The 18,911-nt window shown below is 45.1% G+C and overlaps 1 protein-coding gene across 1 annotated transcript; it reads left to right on the top strand.

The window, feature by feature from the left end:
* The first annotated feature begins 6,423 nt into the window (after positions 1–6,423).
* MARCKS (myristoylated alanine rich protein kinase C substrate) lies at positions 6,424–11,428 on the top strand. The gene is made up of 3 exons (XM_036379945.2): positions 6,424–6,598; positions 6,840–7,012; positions 8,101–11,428. Exons 2-3 carry the CDS (start codon positions 6,914–6,916, stop codon positions 8,851–8,853), a joined length of 852 nt encoding a protein of 283 aa, XP_036235838.1. The 5' UTR covers positions 6,424–6,598; positions 6,840–6,913; the 3' UTR covers positions 8,854–11,428.
* The last annotated feature ends 7,483 nt before the right edge of the window (positions 11,429–18,911 follow it).

Below are 18,911 nucleotides of genomic sequence, written 5' to 3'. Positions count from 1 at the left end.
CCTGAGCCCCACAGAGAGCCTAGGTACTTGATGTGGAGGCTGTTAATTCCACAACCCCAAGCCCTTGTTTGATTTAACCCTAAATCAGTTTCAATTCACAACAACTAAATGCCAGGAATCTAAATCTCTGAGTCAAGCTCAAATGCTTCCTATTTCCTATTTTAGACAGACTTCTGTTTAGCTGGGTCCATCAGTTTCATTTCACATTCTGTGACACTTTTCAGCATAAATTTACATTATTCTACTCTTATGTAACTCCTGCCCCTCCAAATCTAGCTGGAGTTCAGAAAAGCCAGGCTGGCTGTGGCCACATGACACAAAGAAGTCATCATTAAAACACACGTGGTGTTCTTTCAATGAAACATGACGAGACATCACCTATCAATGCCATTCTAAAAGATACCTGCTCATCAGGCATTTTTCACTTAGATCACTCTTCCCAGAAGAATTGAGAGAGAATCAGGAAACTGGAAGCAAGCACAAGTTGCAGAGAAGGGGGATTGTGTGAGGCTGCTGAAGCAAATGTCAATGGAACTGAAGCTTAACTTCATGCTCAATCAGGTTATCACCTGCTTGTCATCACCGCAACATGTCTGGCCACACCAAGGGTTGCAAGAAGCTAAACCAGCAGGAAACTGCTCTTCTCTGCTCAAAGAGATGGGGGGTGGGGAAGGGTTGTGGGGGGAGGAGAACGGAGGACGGGTATTGGGGAAGACAGAAAGAATATTTTTCTGCTGGTTTAACTCTCCAAAATGACTTATCAGGAGGTCAGAGGAAAGTCCGGGCGCACACAATGGAGGGAGTGGAACTGTAGGGCCAGAGCACAAGAATGAAGGGAGGGAAGCACTACTGCTGCATTGCCTTACCCTGTGTAAAGCTGTGACTACAGTGGAGCAGTATTTGTCCTTAGAACTGAAGGTTATAAAGTGATTACAACTCTCCACTATCTCTATTTTTTTTCTCCACACCCTGCTTAACGCAAAGGAGCCCTGATGCCCTTTCTTTGCTGCTGAAATGGTGTTCTTTAAAGAAGAATCAGCACATAGCACGGCCCACTCTTTTAGTGGTACACTCACACCTTCCCTGTTGTTAGTTATTGTGACTTGCTGTGATTGCCCTTAAGGGAGGGGCTTGGGATTTACATAGAGCATTTTTGCTTTTGTATCATCTAAGAAATCTTTGATTGGGTTGGGCTGGGTTGGGTTTGGTGTTGGTTTTCTTATTCTTGATTTTACTTAGGGGATTTTTTTCTTCCCAGAAGTAACCAGCCTCATTACTTGACGCCAGTTATCCAGTTGGTTGACAGATATTTTTTTATTAGCTGTGATAGAGACCAGCTGTATGATACTTTTAAAATATATAAGCTCTGTTAAGCTTTCAGTTTCCCAGCACACTGGACATTCAAACAGTCTGGATCCTATTTAACAAACATTGTTGAATGTATTCAGTTAATAAAAGCTTGGCAAATATTAGTAAAGGACTTGTAATGGTTGTGAGTGACATAAAGGTTAAAAGCTTTTTATAGCATTTCACCAAACTGGAGTAAAGCTTGAAGAAACTGAAGTGATGTGTCAGTAGGAAATCTCAGCACAGATTCAGACACCATGAAATACTCATTTTTAAGAAACTGGAAAAGATGCAACAAGTCTGCATATCTGAACTTAGTTTTGAAACTTTTAACATTATTTACCTCATATTATCCTGTTCCCCTGTTACCAGAACTGTCCCACTTTGAAAGTTCCTGTGAAAAAATGATGTTTTCTGTCCTATTCTTGTCTATTATATAGAAACACTGTTTCTATATAAGGACCAGCACAAGAGAAGAAAGGACTTGTGGTAGATGAACATACAGCGAATAATATATCTCAGAGTAAAATTTGATTATCATTTTTTTTAGTTTGCTTGCTGCTGTCTCTGCACATAGGAAAGATCTCTGCACACCCCAGGACCCAAAGAGGTTTCCCAGCACCTCCTCAGAGCTCAGGTCAGCCAGGAGAGAGTCACAATGTGAACACTAGAAAGCACACACTGTTTCAGGAATTCTGTAAACATTGGATTCCTGCTCCCAAAACCACTTGTAGAATCACTTTCTTTAAAGGCTTGTCTGGACGAGGATAAAGGTGCATTAAGAAAAAAAAAAAGGTGTCAGTGAAAACTTTTAATTAACGTGTTTTCAGATTCTCAGTGTTGACAGGGTGTGTTGCATTTTAGTGCATTTGCCAGCAAACAAGTTAAAGTACATTTGTGTCCCAACTACGCGTGGCAAGTTAGGACATGTTTTTAAAAGTTTCAAATTTTAACAGGAGTTGAAACATGTTCATGATTGTGCTTTTACCTTAGCAGAGTGTGAGTGTCACCGATGGCTTTTTCTGGGACTTGAGTAAGAAGCTGCCATACCGGTGGGGAGCTGTTATTGAGCTGCTTTCTCCTTTTCCTGTCAACTGTCAAATGAAAATACCATTTCATTCACCTGTATTTCAGGAATAGATAAAATGAATGTCTTAGGCAGTATTGGGAAAAGAAAAAAAACTGGGTATAAGTGAGTTGGGAGATTTGGCAGTAGCTGCAGGAGTCAGAAGCCATGCTTTCATAGGGTGGTAAATTGCAGCTTCAGAGTACCTGATGTAAGGTCAGGATTTCCACAGCCACATAACCCAGAGTGTGGCACCACATTCAGCTTTCGTTCTAGATGTGGCCAAATACTTTTCAGGAGCAACTTTACCTCAGCTGCTCTTGGGCCAAAAGCTATCAGCTTTTTTCCTAGCCTCCCCACAGAATGTTAGTGCAAAGTTGACATAAGCACTACATACCACACTGAATACCTGGCTAGCTTGACAGGAAGGTTTGTGTTTATGCCCAAAGTTGTGGCTGCAAGGCACAGATTTATTATTAATGATCATGAAGTCACAGCCAAGAGTCAGTAACATAGTCAGCTGCAAGGCTGATCTGCTGGGCAGCCCTGTACAAAGCATTTTATCTTTCTACACCTCAGTCTTCCACCTTCCCAAAAGATTGAGGATGAAAATACCTCAGGAAAAATGTGCTGATTGGAGTCACCTTTTGGAAGTACTGCAAAAAGACAACTTCATCTAGAGGGTGCAACTCATTATTAGAAATCTGCAGTGACAGAGCCCTTAAACCTTAGGAGGGGCAAGGGGAGGCAAATCCTGCTCCCCTGCCCCCCCCACCCCCTGGAGAACAGCTCCCCAGCCTCGTCTCTTCTTCATTTTGGGGCTCCACAGAGCTGTCTCTCAGTTATGGTTGTCATGTTCTTAGAAATATCACTACACATGACACAGGGGGGAATATGTTTTTTTTTGCTGACACAGCTATTGTGGTAAAAGCCTTAACACAAATTACAATTAAGAATATTCTATTCTGCACAAATACACTTGACAACAGTACCACTTTTTTCAGACACTAAATCTCCAACACCTTATACACAAGCAACTTTACGCTGGTGCATCCTTGCTCCTGACACAGAAATTCTATGACAACTTTTTATGTGAGAGGCACAGCAGAAAAGTGTTATTCTCATCTTTGTAACTTATTAGTCCTGTTACAAAAAACTAAGGGGGTCTTTCTGTCTGTCTGTCTCTTTTGTCTCTCTCTTTTCCCTCTCCCTGCCTCTTGGAAGGAGATTAAAAGACCAGGAACTTGAGTAAAGTACAAGTTTAAGAAAGAGGAATCTCCCCTCCAGCGTATCTCTTTGCTTGGTGTGTAAAGGTGTGGTGCGACAGGGAGCAGCCTGGTAGCTGATGGGCTCAAGAGGTCATTCGAGGGGTGAAATCTTGTATTTGCACCCTACGGTCAAGGGTTTGGGTCAGAGATAGCTGTCCAGGTTTTAATTGCACTGGGACTGTCAGAGGGACCATACATATATCCCAGATTTCCTGAGCTTGTCCAGAGGCTCTACAGAAGAACTTGTGGAACTAAGTACCTACAGTAAGATCAGTCAAGACTTAGTCTTTTTTACTTTCTCTTTTTCTTTTCAAGTTGTAAAAGATTGAAATGGTTGAAAAACATATCAAAAGCATAATGCAAAACACACCGTCTAAACTCCAAGTCACCATGTGAAATTTTCCAGTGATGCTACTCTGAAATTCAGACGTAGCTACGGTGGAAAGTAGAAATGCATATGCCCGTGCCGGTGAAATTTCATATACCCGCTCAGGATGGACAGGTGCCTTTTGATACTGAGTGCGAAGTCCTGTCATGGTCTTCCACCAGGTCTTCTTAGGTGATCTGTTACATAAACCAGTCTAAAAAGATAAAAACCCAAACCACCACCAACAAAATCACGACTTCCTTAATATCCAGATTAAAAGGAGCAGCCAAAACACAACGCGTGCAGTTGAGAAGCGGGGGAGGATCCCGAAGAAGGAAGCAGTCCGGCTGGCCGTGCCCCTCGGTTGCGGTGCCGTCACGCCATAAGGTGAGCCCTCCGCAGCTCGCTCCATCCCTTCTGCCGCCGGTGCCCGCTGCCGTACACCGCTCCACCAGCCCGCCCGGGAGAGGCGGCAGCCGGCAGATCCCCGGAGAGCGGCTCCCGCCAGCGCGGACCCCGGAGCTGCCGCCGCGGCGCCCCCGGCCACGACCCCGGCCCCACCCGGCCCCGCCGAGCCCAGCCCAGCCCAGCCCCGCAGCAGCGGGGCCGGCGGCCGCAGGTGACGCCGGGGCGGGCAGAGCCGCTCCCGCCCCGCTCCGCTCCCGATCCCACCATGGAGGCCCCGCCGCCCCCCGCCGTCGCCAGGGAAACCGCCCGGCGGCGCGGCCCCGCCGAGGGAGCCCCGGGGCGCGGCGGCGGCAGCAGCCCCGGCACCCCCGCCCTGCCGTGGGCGGTCACCCGGCAGGGCCGGCGGCCGCCCCCCGCCCCGGGGCTGCGGGTGTTGCCTGTGCGGGCACGGGTGGGCGTGGGGGGCTGCCCCGGGGGAGCGGGACGCTGCTGCGCCGTGCTCGGCGGGGCGGGCGGCGGCCGCCGAGACAAAGGGAGCGGCGGCAGTGGCTGCGGCGGGGCTGTGCGTGAAATGCGGCGGGAGGGAGGGAGAGGTTTGATCCTCCTCGTAAAAAACACCAGCCAAATGCCCCTTTTTGCCCCCCCAAGAAACGAAGTAATCCCCTCGAGCGGTTGAAAGCAACCGGCTGCCCTCGCCGGGGTTACCGAGAGGCGGCTCTCGGCGTCCGCACGAAGCCCACCGATCCCGCCAGCCCCGGCAATCCATGGGGAGCGGGAGGTGGGCGGCTGAGCCGAGCCTCCCCGCTCCGCAGCCCTTCATTATCGGAATCATTTTAACATCCTTGTTTATAAACAAGAGGCGTTCGGAGGAGATTACCCGACTATGGGAAACGATCGTTCTGACGCTCGTTTCTGCTCCTTAAAAGGGGATGGGGGTGCCGGCGAAGGGGGAGGGGGTCTAGGCCAGCCTTCCCCGCATCGCGGCACGGAGGGAGGGAGCCGGCCGGCTCCCCGCACACGCCGCCCCCTCCCCCGAGAAAGGAAATCACTCGGGTCCGTGATATTTCGCCCACCCCAGCGCTGATAAGCGTTCCAGATCACCGTTAATTCGCATGCATTAGTTTCGGGTTACATCTTATTCGAGGGTTTAAATTTAACGTAAATACACACTCGGGGCTGAGGTTTGGGAAAGCGTGAATGTTTCCCTTATAATGTCGCTTCGCCCACTACTTGAGTGCATGGAAATGTAATCGTGAAGTGGGTCACCGCCTCAGAAAATACTTTAAAAACACAAATCAGGAATAATCAGACAGCAGAATTTAATTAGAGCCGTAGGCTAATCACAAAATATTTTATTCCAAGCCAATATCGCTATGGGGGAGGGGTCCGTTTCTGCTCCGGCAGCGGCTCCTGCTGCCGCTGCTTTAGCGTTTGCAACATCTGGCCTACAGACCTACTAATTTCGACTCGTGATCTCGTTCGGCGAAACCCGATCTACGTGGTTGAAATACCTTCCAAATTGGGGGCGATTTAACAATCGCGACCAATTAAACCCGGGGAAGAAAAGAAAAGGGGAAAAAAAAAAAAAAAAACAAAGGGAAAAAAAAAAAAAAAGAAGAAAAAGCAAGCAGCAAATCCCCTCCTTCCCTCGCTCTTCCCCGCCCGGGGCTCGCACACACTATCTGTTGCTCTCTCACGGCGGCAGCAGCGGGCGGGGGCGTGCGGCGGGGCCGGGACGCTCTCACTCACACTCGCACTCGCACTCACCCGCACGCCCCTCGCACCATTGTCCCTGCCCGCCCGCCCCGCTCTCTCTCTCTCTCGCTCTCCCTCGCTCTCTCGCTCGGGGTGTTTTGTTGGCGGCCCGGCGCGGGGCCCGGCGCGCCCGCCCGCGCCGCGGCGGAGCGGAGCGGCACATTCATTATCGGCCGGGGGCCGATTTCAAACCGCTGCCATCGCGGCTCCATTGTTCGCCGGGCGGGCGGGCCCCGCCCCCCTTTGTGCGCGGCGGCCGCGATTGGCCGGCGCCGGGCGGAGCGCTGCCGTCACCGCTCGGGAAGCCCATTCATCTGTGCACTTGGGCGTTGGACTCCGCATCTTATTAGCAACCAGGGAGATTTCTCCATTTTCTCCTTGTCTACAGTACGGCTACAAATCTGGGATTTTTTATTACTTCTTTTTTACTAAACTTGGGCTCCTTTTTTTTTTTTTTTTGCTCGACTTTTTCCTCCCTTTTTTTCCCCTCCCTCCTGTGCTGCTGCTTTTTGATCTCTTCAACTTTAAATTTTTTAAAAGGAGTGCATTATAATCGGTTCTGTTCTCTCTTCTCTTTTTTTTTCCCCTCTGGTGTGTGTGTGTGTTGCTGCTGCTGCTGGTCGCCCAGTATTTATACCAACCCAACGCTCTTTGTTTCCCCTCCTTTTGGATCTGTTGAGTTTCTTTGTTGAATAAGACAGCATGGGTGCCCAGTTCTCCAAGACCGCTGCAAAGGGCGAAGCCTCCGCCGAGAAACCTGGGGAAGCAGTGGCTGCATCTCCATCCAAGGCGAATGGACAGGTAAAAAACGAAAAGAAATTTTAAAAAATATTAAATCTACTCCTTTTTTTAAGCCAACTTCGACGGACTCTCTTTCGCATCCTGTTTAATTCTTCTTCCTTTGATGCCCCACTGGCACATTCAATGGAGAATACGGTCGATCCTTTTATCTTTGCAACTCGAGGCAAAGGAATAATTTCTTTATTTTGGTTAAACGGGCTCGGCTTTGAATGATTCCTTCCTTTATCTTTCCTGCGTGGGGGGCGGGGGGGGGGGGGAAGGGGCACGGTTCTTTCTTTCTTTCTTTTTTTTAAATCCCTCGTGTATTATGGTGGAGCGTCCCAATAGCTCGTAAACGGAAGGATCTTACAAAGCTTGGCTTTTCTGCCCGCTTAACCTCCTCCCGAAGACACTCGGTGCCTCGCGCGGAACGCCTCTCGTGGCACAGCCGGACGGCCGTGTAGTAGCGGGGCCCGGAGCCCCCGGGCAGGAGGCTCCGCGGGCAGCCCCCTCGGCGGGAGCGCGGGCCGGGGGCTGCGCCGCCCGCCCCATCCACGGCAGCCCCGCCGGGGGCTCGGCAGCCGCGGGGCACGGCTTTCTGTCACCCACCCGCGCCCCCTCCCCACGCGTGAGCCGGGCTGGCAGCGGCGTTGCGGGCAGCCACCCCCCGCCGCCCCCGCAGCTGCCGCCCCGGGCAGCCAGCCGCGCTCCAGGCGCCCGAAAGATGCAAATGCGGCGTGAGTGGGGAGGGGAGGGGGAGGCGGGGGGCGCCTCGCCGCACCGCCCGGGCGCAGAGGGGCCGCGGCGGGCGGGGGGCCGGGGCCGGGCCGGGCGAGCTTTGTTCGCCTTCCCCGCCCCGCGCCGCCGCCGCGGCTTGGACGGGGCGCGCCGAGGGCGGGGGAGCGCGGCGCGGCCGCCGCTGCGTGGAGCCGGGGCGCCCTCTGGCGGCCGCCGCGCGCTCCGCCCGCCGCTGGGGGCGCCCGGCCCGGCGAGAGCGCGGGGCTTCGAACCGCGGGAAGCGGCGCGGCCGGCGGGCGGGCGGGGAGGGCGGCGGCGGCGCCCCGCGACCCCCCCGGGCACCGCCGGTAACGCTGCTCCTTGTCTTGCAGGAGAACGGCCACTTGAAGGTGAACGGCGACGCCTCCCCCGCGGCGGCGGAGGCGGGCAAGGAGGAGGTGCAGGCGAACGGCAGCGCGCCCGCCGAGGAGACGGGCAAAGAGGAGGCGGCTTCGTCGGAACCCGCCTCCGAGAAGGAGGCGGGAGAGGCGGAGAGCACCGAGCCGGCCTCCCCGGCGGAGGGCGAGTCCTCCCCCAAGACTGAGGAGGGCGCGACCCCCTCGTCCAGCAGCGAGACCCCGAAAAAAAAAAAGAAGCGCTTTTCCTTCAAGAAGTCCTTTAAGCTCAGCGGCTTCTCCTTCAAGAAGAACAAGAAGGAGGCCGGCGAGGGGGCCGAGGGCGAGGGCGGCGCCGCCGCCGCGGCGGCGGAGGGCGGGAAGGAGGAGGCGGCGGCCCCCGAGGCGGCGGGCAGCGAGGAGGGCAAGGCGGCCGCCGAGGAGGCGTGCGCGGCCGGCAGCGCCGAGGCGGCGAAGGAGGACGCGGGGGACTCGCAGGAGGCCAAATCGGACGAGGCCGCCCCCGAGAAGGCGGCGGGAGAAGAGGCCCCGGCATCGGCGGCGGCCGAGGAGCAGCAGCCGCCTCAGCAGGCAGCGGAGGGGAAGGCGGAGGAGGCGGCGGGCGCCGGCGCCGCCACGAATGAGGCGGGCAGCGGCGAGCAGGAGGCGGCCCCCGCGGAGGAGCCGGCGCGGCAGGAGCCCCCCGCCGAGAGCAGTCCGGAGGGACCCGCCGCCGAGTCGGCGGAGTAGTCAGCGCCGCCGCCGCCCCTCGCCGACGGACTTTTCTTCCCCCCTGTTTGTTTTTGGAGTGGTGCCAGGTACTGGTCTCGGAGAACTTGTCTACAACCAGGGATTGATTTAAAAGATGTCTCGTTTCTTTTTTTTCTCTCCCCCCGCAGCTCCCATCTCAAATCGTTATATGTTGCCGCCATTCCAACGGGCGGAGGGGGGCTCCCCTCCGCCTTCCTCTCCCATCCTTTATACTTTGGTTTTTTTGGGTTTTTTTTTTCATCAGTATTAATGTTTTGTTTTGGTTGGTTCGGTTTTTTTTTTTCCGTTGGTTTTTTTGCTTTTTTAGATTTTGTTCGTTTATTTTTTAATTTCATACTTTGCAACTCTCTTCATATTATAAAACTTTTGCCGATCGGTCTATGGACATGCCCATATATGAAGGAGATGGGTGGGTTCAATAAGGGATATCAAATGAAGTGACAGGGGCCGCAGTGGGGAACCCGGGGCGCGCAGCCTTTGCCGGGAGCGCGCCCCGCCAGAAATGATGTAAGGGGTTAGTCTTTTTTTTAAAAGAAAGTTATTACGATGTATTTTGTGAGGCAGATGTTCTATAAGGTTTACAACACTACAAGTCTTGATTAAGAAGGAAAGGAAAAAGGAAAAAAAAATAAAAAATAAAAATCAATACCCAGATAAAGAGATCATAGTCTTAGAAATTCATTTAAACCATAGGAACTTTTCACTTATCTCATGTTAGCTGTATCAGTCAGTGATTAAGTAGAAATACAAGTTGTATAGGCTTTATTGTTTATTGCTGGTTTATGACCTTAATAAAGTGTAATTATGTATTACCAGCAGGGTGTTTTTAACTGTGACTATTGTATAAAAAAAACAAATCTTGATATCCAGAAGCACATGAAGTTTGCAACTCTTTCCACCCTGCCCATTTTTGTAAAACTGCAGTCATCTTGGACCTTTTAAACACAAATTTTAAACTCAACCAAGCTGTGATAAGTGGAATGGTTACTGTTTATACTGTGGTATGTTTTTGATTACAGCAGACAATGCTTTCTTTTCCAGTTGTCTTTGAAAATAAAGGAAAACTCTTCAGATGCAATGTTTTTTTTTTTTTTTTTTGTGTAGCATCTTGTCTATCATGTTTTTGTAAATACTGGAGAAGCTTTGACCAATTTGACTTAGAGATGGAATGTAACTTTGCTTACAAAAATTGCTATTAAACTCCTGCTTAAGGTGTTCTAATTTTCTGTGAGCACACTAAAAGCGAAAAATAAATGTGAATAAAATGTATAATTTGGTTGTCTTTCTTTTATGGATACTCTGGTAGCTTAAAGGGTCTAGTCAGTATTGCCTAAATTTGTACAGAGACAGTCATGTGTGCTGTTAGCACTAGCTTTGAAAAGTACCTTCCTGGATCTTGGACTCTGTAATACTGTGCATTTTACAGAGAAAGTGTGCAGTGCACCAGGTAATTTGTAGGCTTTTCTGGCTTTGAAAAGAAGACTGGAAGGCAGTCTGAGCATGTAGTGTGTGATTCTCCTGTCCAGGCTCCATCTTGCTTTTAAGACCAGATGTATCCAGTGTATGAGGATCTTGTCTCTTGAGGAAAATAAGATTTCATTTGAATTGCTTAGGGTGGGGCACCGAAATTTTTATGCTGAGTTGCTTAAAAATTAAGCTCTTGAACAGATGTCCCACTTTGGTCTTGGTATGCTGGTCCTGATTTGGTACCTCGATGATTGTCTTGAAAACTTTAGCCTGGAAGGAGAAGGGGGAAACTAACACTGCCATTCTACTTAAAGTAATTAAAAGCAATATTTTCTTTTTTTTCCTCAAGTGCTACTCCCAAGTACAGGTGAGTTTCAAAACAGATTTCAAAGTTTGTCAATTAAAAAAAAAATTACTTGGTGCTTGCCTTTAATTGTTAGGCTTTTTGGCTAATTTCCAGCATATTGCTCAGGGCAATTATGCCTTAATAAAACAGTTCATGTAAGAAAAGCAGCAGTGGTGTTTGGAGGGTGGAAATTGATTCAAGAAAGTGTTGCTTCTAAGTTTATAGGAGAAAGTTTAGTGTTACACTTATTTGCTTCCACCATTTTCAGCAGAAACTCTTTGGAAGCAATTATGATTCATTTTATGAGAAAATGGCACGTTAGCACCTTGTTCCCTAAAGAACAAAGCCTAAACTGAATGAAGTATAGTAGATTTCCTGCTGAATGCATACTTCTTTTTGTTTTGTTTGGGTTTTTTTGGTTTGTTTTTTTTTTTTTTTTAATTCAGCTGTCTACCATTTTAACTTTGGCTTGTATGTACTCTAGTTGCCCTGGTATTTCTCTATAACTTTAGAAATGTATTGAAACTATGCTATAATTGCTGAGGGACAAAAATAAATGGATGTAAAACAAGATCCTCCATACCAGTGTCATTCTTGGAGTACATGTCTTTGAAGTCTAGTACATAACTGCTTTGCTAAGGGGTTTTTATAACATGGCTGTAAAAACCTGTTCTGAGACGCATAATGTCTTGGCCATAGAGTCAATGTCTCTTTTTAATAAATATATATATTTGAATCCAAGGATTCTTAAAGAGCAAGTCTGAATTTCTTCTTTTTTTTTCTTTTTTTTTTTTTCTTTTTTTTGTCAAAATGTGTATGTACATATGAAGAAAATGAATGCTAGTAAAGTTCTTTTTCAGATTTTTCTTAACCTCTCAAGCTTTCATGTTTTTTTCCTCACTCAGCTGGTGGTTTCTGAAGCACTTCCTATTCCTGGGAGAGCAGATTTTCTCTTGCCCCTGGCAGATGGACTTTGGGCTTGGGGCTTTGTCATTCTGTGTCTGGATTTGAAATATATTTCCAAGTCCTAACACTGGTAGAGTTTCAAAAGTGCATCTTAAGAACACCAGCTGCATGGTCTGCTCTTCCTGTCCCAGCAGTTGGGTGAGATTTGATGATGCCAGTTTTTCACTGTGTGGTTTAAGAAGAGAGAAGTCAAGAAATGGCTTGGAATCATGGAAATGGAGGAGTTCTGAACTGCTACCTCCTGCCAGAGAATTGTGCAGGAGCATCTCTCCTCCCTGGGTCCCCAAGGGACTGAGTAGTCATTTCTGTGGAATTGTGGAATATCTTTTCTTATGTACAAGGAAAATGAAGGGGCTGGGTGTTAGTGATTGGTCAGGTGGTTCATCTTCTTACTGAGAAAGCTTTATACTTTTTTTTTTATTGCTTTGGTTGCCTTAATGAAAATGCTAATTATAATAAGTATTGTAATTTCAACAAATTCTTTTAGAGTTTATGTGAATTTAAAATGTGTGATTTCAAACCAATTTTCCTGTCATGGTTCTTTTTAAGCAGCATATTATTATTGCTATGAGCATGGTCATTTGTGTAGTGCTGAAACAATGTCATATTTTTAGGTAAAACACTGGAATCTAATTTTGCCTGACTAGGGGCTCTAGAGATTTACTTCTTTTGTTTATTTACTTACACTGAGACAACAGTTTTCCTTGTTCAAGAACTTAACCTGGTGGTACAAAAGTGCTTTAGATCTCGTGCTTATCTTGGTAAAATCTAAAGTACATTTCAGACTTTCCAAATCAGGGTGTCTTACCTCAAGTACTTGAGTTTTGTATCTGGTCCTGGTACTTATTAATGTGGAACTGTAGAGACTTTGCCTTCAGGCAAGGAAGCAAGGCAGGAAAAGGAAAAGGTGAGATGGGTGAGGGAAGTGGAATCCAGGCTTTGTTTTCCGCTGTCTTGCTTGTGTCCATAATCCTTGGATACACATCAAGTCTTGTATTGACTTCTGCCATATCTAAAAACTCCTGTTGGTTGTATTAGGTACAAGTGTTTCATGTGTATTTTACTCCTTTATTATGATGTTGTCTGTGTTTGAAGAATGCTTTTGTTCTACAGTGCTGTTTGAAACATCTAACTCTTGAACTTCACTTGCAGATGATCAGATAAAGGTTGAAGGTTTTCATCTGTTTTGATTGAGTTTTTCTAAGTTACAAGTCCTTTAAAAATCTAGAATAGTACACGTCCTACCCTGAAGCTGTAATGCTGGTTAATAGTTTCCTGCAAAATTAGTCCTGTGAATTTAGTCTTTATGCTATTTTGTATAGTGAAAGACTAGTAAAAGGTCATCACTGGCAGTATTGGATTGGTTTCAGTGTTTGTTTTGAGAGACTGAGATGAAATGTGTTTTTCATGATGGTGTAGCTTAGTTGAAAGCATCCTGATTCTAGGACAATTTTTTTTTTTTACCATACTCAGATCACTGAGATAAAATAAAGCAGGTCCTTTTTTTCCTGAAGTAAGAAGCATGTGAGAATGGTATATTGTTTATAGCATGGTGTAGACAGTGGGATTAATTTGTTCTCCTTACAAAGCTGAGATCCTGGGATAGCTGTCAGTGATGGGAGCTATTGGCATTGCCATGAGTCCAGCAGGGCAGAGGCAAGCAGGCTCCTGTCACTCCAATGAGGGAGTGTAAGAGGTAGTGCTACCAAGAAGTGCAAGGTTTCTGAAAGCCTGTGTGCTGGATTGCCCTGGGGAGAGCCAGGGTGGTGGTGAGATGTAAGGCCTGTTGCTTGTTTGAGGATTGAGAAAGGGAAGATGTAGCATGCTGTGTTTACTGGAACAACTGTTGAGATTGCTCTGAAGTGGAAACATTGCCTTTTGGGAAGATCAGAGGAGGGTTAGCAATGGGATCCAAGTGGCAATTATGCCTAAACAGAAGGGTGACCAAAATATTGCCCTGTGAATGAAGTACAGAGTTAGAAATATGTAAATTTGGGCTGTATTGTTGAGTATACTTTTCATACAAAAGCAAGAGTTATTCTTTATACAGAAGAATTCAGATTCAGAATGCCCCGTTTTTAGGATATCTGTAATGTTACCTGGTGGAGGTGACATAAAGGTTAAGTAAATGTTTTTAGAATGTTTTGAAGTCTTGAGGATGCTTACAAGTATTATTTACACGTCTTTGCTCTCAGTCTTTGCTGCAGGAAGGCATGTTTATCCAAAACAGGACTATCAAGGTACTAGGTGAAACAAAACATTAATAATTGCAATTAGAAAGACACAAACAAGATATATGGAATGTTAGTTCTAAGACACGATGAATTTAGATAAAATATCAAAGGCCTTATTAAGTTAAAAGGAGGGGGGAGGGTTTTGTGGTTTTGTTTTGGTTTGTTTGTTTGTTTCACCTAACACAATTTTGATTTTAGAACTGCAAGTACAGGGAAATCTTACTGGTGATGTATGCATTTTTATCACCGAGAAGCAAATATTCCAGGAGTTAGGATTCTTGGGATAGTTCCTGTGACCATAGATGTGATAACCTGCACTAGAAGAGTGCTGGAGAGGGAATGTTTTGAGTCAAGCAATGCCACCTTCTGGGGTATTTTCCAACACCACTGCTGATACTGTGGGTAATAAAATATTTAATAGTTGCTCTTTGCAGAGACCATAGTGACTAGAGATTTATTTTTAGATACAGTACAAACTAGACTCTTTCTCCAGAAGGTCACACCTTAGTTTCCAAAACAGGAGAAAAATACCTATGGATCTGTTGGTTAGGTAAGTTGTTCTTGCTGAGTAGCTCTAATAGCTGCAAAAAATTCCTTTCTAGCCTATACTAGAGTAGTTATTTCTCTGAAGTTTGGTATGGAGAACCACCTGAGTATTTAAAATTACTTTGATGATACAATAAGCCATGCATACAAGGGTCACCTGCTGTTCAAAGGAAGCAAAACCCATTCAATCTCACTGGAAGAGAACCATTTTGAACCAGTTAAGACCTGTATAGGGCCTTTAAAAGAGGACCAAGAGAAAAAAAAAAGCCAATCCCCAAGCTTTAGGAACTAAAGGAAGAAACTGCTTTTTCTAGGCCCCTGAAGCAAGACTGTCATAGGCTCAAAGTACCCCTGTTCTGTCTTTAAATAATATAATTTACTTATGAGAGACACTGTTTCCTCTGAAGTGCAGATCCATGTTCCTTTCAGACATCACCAGTGAAACCAAAACTGATTGGTGAAGGTAACATTTTTCAGGAGTGAATCATTAGGCCACTCACAAGTCCCACGTTGCAGTTTAGGAGTCTGTTAAAGCAAACTTAGCAGATACAGCTCAGAGGACTTACCTCCTCTGAGGACACTGGACAGCAAATATATCTCACCTTGGTAATTAAATAAAATGACAGAAATCATGGACTGATACTCAGAACACAGGAAAGAACTTGAGTTCTTTTGAGTTTGTTTTTTTTTTAATTTTTCCCCCAGTACTATTTTTGCATATCCTACATAGGTTTTTGCTTTCTAATAAATATCCAGGAAGATAATTCAAAGGACTAGAGAGCTATCGATAATCTGTTTCAAACTGCATTATAATAATTCAAAGTAGAGTGAAAATAATTCCAAAATTTGTCTTAGTTCTTTCTCCTGGATGTTTTTATACAAGTATATTTGAAAATTGTTATGATATTTTATTCTGCTGTTTAACAACTTTACATGTTAATGTTCACATGGAGAAATAATGTCATTCATATGTATGCTAAATTAGCTAACTTCCCTTTTATGGATCTTGGTGACACTAGAATGAGGCCATAATCAGTGCTTCCCAAAGTTACTTAAGCTATGCAACACACTTATGAAATTCCCTTATAGATGTTGCTAGTGATAAGAGAAACACATTTGATTCTTCTGTGCAGCATCCACCTGGAATCCACAAGAAATGGTGTGCAATAAAGGTATCAGAAAATACTGTGTCTGCTTGAATTAAGAGGCTGAATTTAATTCCAATACAGGACCATACTGGCAAAATGGACAGGAGCACTTTCACATGTTGCTGTTACAAATGACAAAAATGAAATGCTGCTGGAAACTTAGCATCATTGTTGTATATATGAGAGTTTATACTCTGGAAGTTCGTCAGTCCAGGCTTTTCCTCTGCCTCCATCACATGGAGTCTTTCAAATGCTCAACAAGCTTATACATCAAAGTGATGATGCAGAAATGTATTTACAAGCTCCTCTGGACAAGTAATCAGAAAAAATTTGGTATTTTCAACGTAAAAAGGATACTTTGTGGTCTTCATTGCTATCTACTGAATGCTGTGTTAATCTGCTGAATTTTTTTGCTTTTGTGTTGCTTGCACAGAAAATTGTAATTTCAAGATCACAAAGCTTCTGCTCTCATTATAAATTGGGCCAAAGAGAAGAAAGAAGGGGAAAATACTTTAAAGTGATGTTATAATAGGACTATCAACTTTAAAAAACAGAGGGATTCAAAGCCAACTGTTCTCTATTTAAATCCCAGTGCAAATCTAATCTAATCTAAAGAGGCTTTAGGGCCTTGACTTGCATCTTGTTGTTGTTATTGCATACATGTTTAGTCATTAATAATCTGTGGATTTATAGAAGTAGAAACAAACTAGTACTTCTGAAGTTTTCCTGCTCCTAATGCTTCATGGCAGGTGTGCCAGATTTAACTACAAAAGCAATTGCTGGAAAAACATTCGGTGTGGCTTTGTCACAGAGATGCAGAAGATGGAAGTGCTGCGTTGTTCCTGAGGATTTTAGGAGAAATAATACACTCTTCATCTTTTTTGACAAAGATAGAATGAGGACACTTGTAGTGGAACTTTTCAGAGAAGCTACACAAGTTTACAATGAGACATATAAAAGGGTGCTGAACATCAGACATTCCCAGCAGCACTTGAGTGAAGCAACATACATGTGATGTCACTAAAGGACACGAAACAACATGAGCGCACACACTGCTGCTCTCAAGGTGAAGAAAAGGGGAGTTTATTTTCTGACTCCAGCATTTATAGTTTTCTAAAAGTGACAGTGGATTGGAAGGTAAAAGTGACACCTCTCCAATGATACTGGACAAACTAACCGTCTATCAAATTTCTCTTCTTCCATAGAAGAATGCAAAACAATAAGTTATTTACAGAAAGTGTATGAGAAAGTTTGCTACAAGAATGTAAACATCAGAAAGCTTAAAAAATCTTTAAAAATCAGAGCAACAGTGTAAGAAATGCACCATTTGCAAGTGAAACTGCACGTTTAAAAACCTTCCATACTGCAGGCTTCCTTACATGTGAATCTGCTACATTAAAGGCAATCAAATTGCAGATGATGGTGACGTGGACAGCTGGGAAGGAATCCCACAGGAGGAGCACAGCCAAGGACGGCTTCTGAACAGCAGTGTAAACAAAGGTTCATTTCTGTAAGACTACTACTACTAGGAAATATTTATACTGTGATATGGGCTCTAAAGGCCAGGATTAAATATGAGTCTTGTTTGTGCCAGGCACTGTGTGTAAACATCTATGAGAGACATTCCCTACTCTGAAAAAGCTTCCAGGCTAAATGCAGAAAGGTTAGGCTGCTTCACTTCCTACCATTGTTAGAATCACATTTCTATTTATCTTGGTCAAGATTATGAAGGGAGAGGGAATAAATTACCAACTTCCTTTTTTTCCCACTCCCCCCCCCCCCCCCGCCCCAAGATCTGTTATTTGCAAGTTTCTTTTTTCACTTCATGCTCTTTGCCAAAAGTGGAACTGTGGTACTGAAAGCCTTGCCATCCATGTGCAAGCGGCCAGGAAATTTTCATGGCCACACATATCGGTGGTCAATGCAAGCAATAACAAAGATGAAGTTAAAAGTGGCTTTTGAGTGAAAAGATCAAGCAGCCCCAAACCCTTGAAATGTAGCTTGAAACAGATTATCGATAGCTCTCTAGTGACACTTCGAGGCTGTTTTCATGTACTGAAACTAAAATACTTTTCAAGTGGCTGTTCTGAGCACTGGCAGCAATTTCCAGCATGGAAGTAAATGTGGGTTTTTGGAAAGGAGGGAAGGTGCCCATTTTAGGGAGAATATTTGCATTTAGATATATGATTTTTCTTTGGGGGCTATTAATTCTTTATCAAAAGCTATCCTCCAGCTTGATTAAATATTGGTATGGTAGTGTACAGAAAAGAAGATTATTGATTTTCTTTTCTATTAAGAAAGTACCTTAATCGGAATTTTCCCATTATAATTTGTGATTCCTAAGAGTTTTAGTAAGAAGCTCTCTATCCAAATTGTATTTCAGAACTACAGATATAGGAAAAAAATTTATGTCTTCCAGTTTACTTAGAATGGAACTACTGGAAAATTGGTTCAGATCCATCATCTGGAATGCTGTGAGTCCTCATGGACCAGCAGATGAAATGAATGTGTATATTGTTCAATAAACAGAAGAAAAACCCATTTATTATTTCATATTTATTTTCACATGGCATTGAAAAGAGTGGCCTCACTAGTTTGTAAAATTGATTGTGTTCACTGTGATTTCTAGAATATTAAGCCAAAGTTATCAGAGGCCCTTACCTGAAAATTACATGTTAAAAAATTTTGCCAACTTTTCCTCTAACACAGACAGGAATGGTAGTGCAGGGATTGCCTGATGACATTTTCACCATCATGTTGCATAAATCAGCTAAAGTGGTAAAAATGCTTGTGGTTTGGCTATATTTATTGTCTCTGTATTGCTAGCCACATGGGAGAGCTATGGGAGGGAATTTCCCTAAAATTGTTTTAGCCAACATAACCACTGGGACATCAAGCATTTGTTGCTACTGAGAGTGTTAAACTTGGAAAACTCTCTCTACAACATGCCAAGGGAAGGGGAAATAGTTAAGAGAATAACATTAAAAAGTAGTAGTCAAAGGATTCCACACAGCCTTAGGAAATTAGCTGAATAATTTCTGAGTCATTAATGAGAGCTTTTGACAACAAAAAGAAATAGGATAATCTGGAAAACTAGAGAAGGATAAATTCAATACCTGTTTTAGGCATGGTTTCACAAAAGATTTGGGTAAAAAAAGATAAAGGAATAAGAAAAAAAAAAAGTTGAGGAGCGTGAAAAAAAAGAGAGAGGGACTGGCAGAGGACAGAGAGATGTGTGTTGAGTGGAACCACAACATGATGAAACAAGGACTAGGATAGTCAAGGAAACAAGGATAAAGCAGCTAACAAAGATAACTGAACATACACTCA

Source organism: Molothrus ater, chromosome 3, assembly GCF_012460135.2.
Source record: "Molothrus ater isolate BHLD 08-10-18 breed brown headed cowbird chromosome 3, BPBGC_Mater_1.1, whole genome shotgun sequence".
Taxonomy (NCBI): Eukaryota; Metazoa; Chordata; class Aves; order Passeriformes; family Icteridae; genus Molothrus; species Molothrus ater.
Note: the sequence above shows the minus strand (reverse complement) of the source record. Positions and strands in the feature narration are given on the sequence as shown.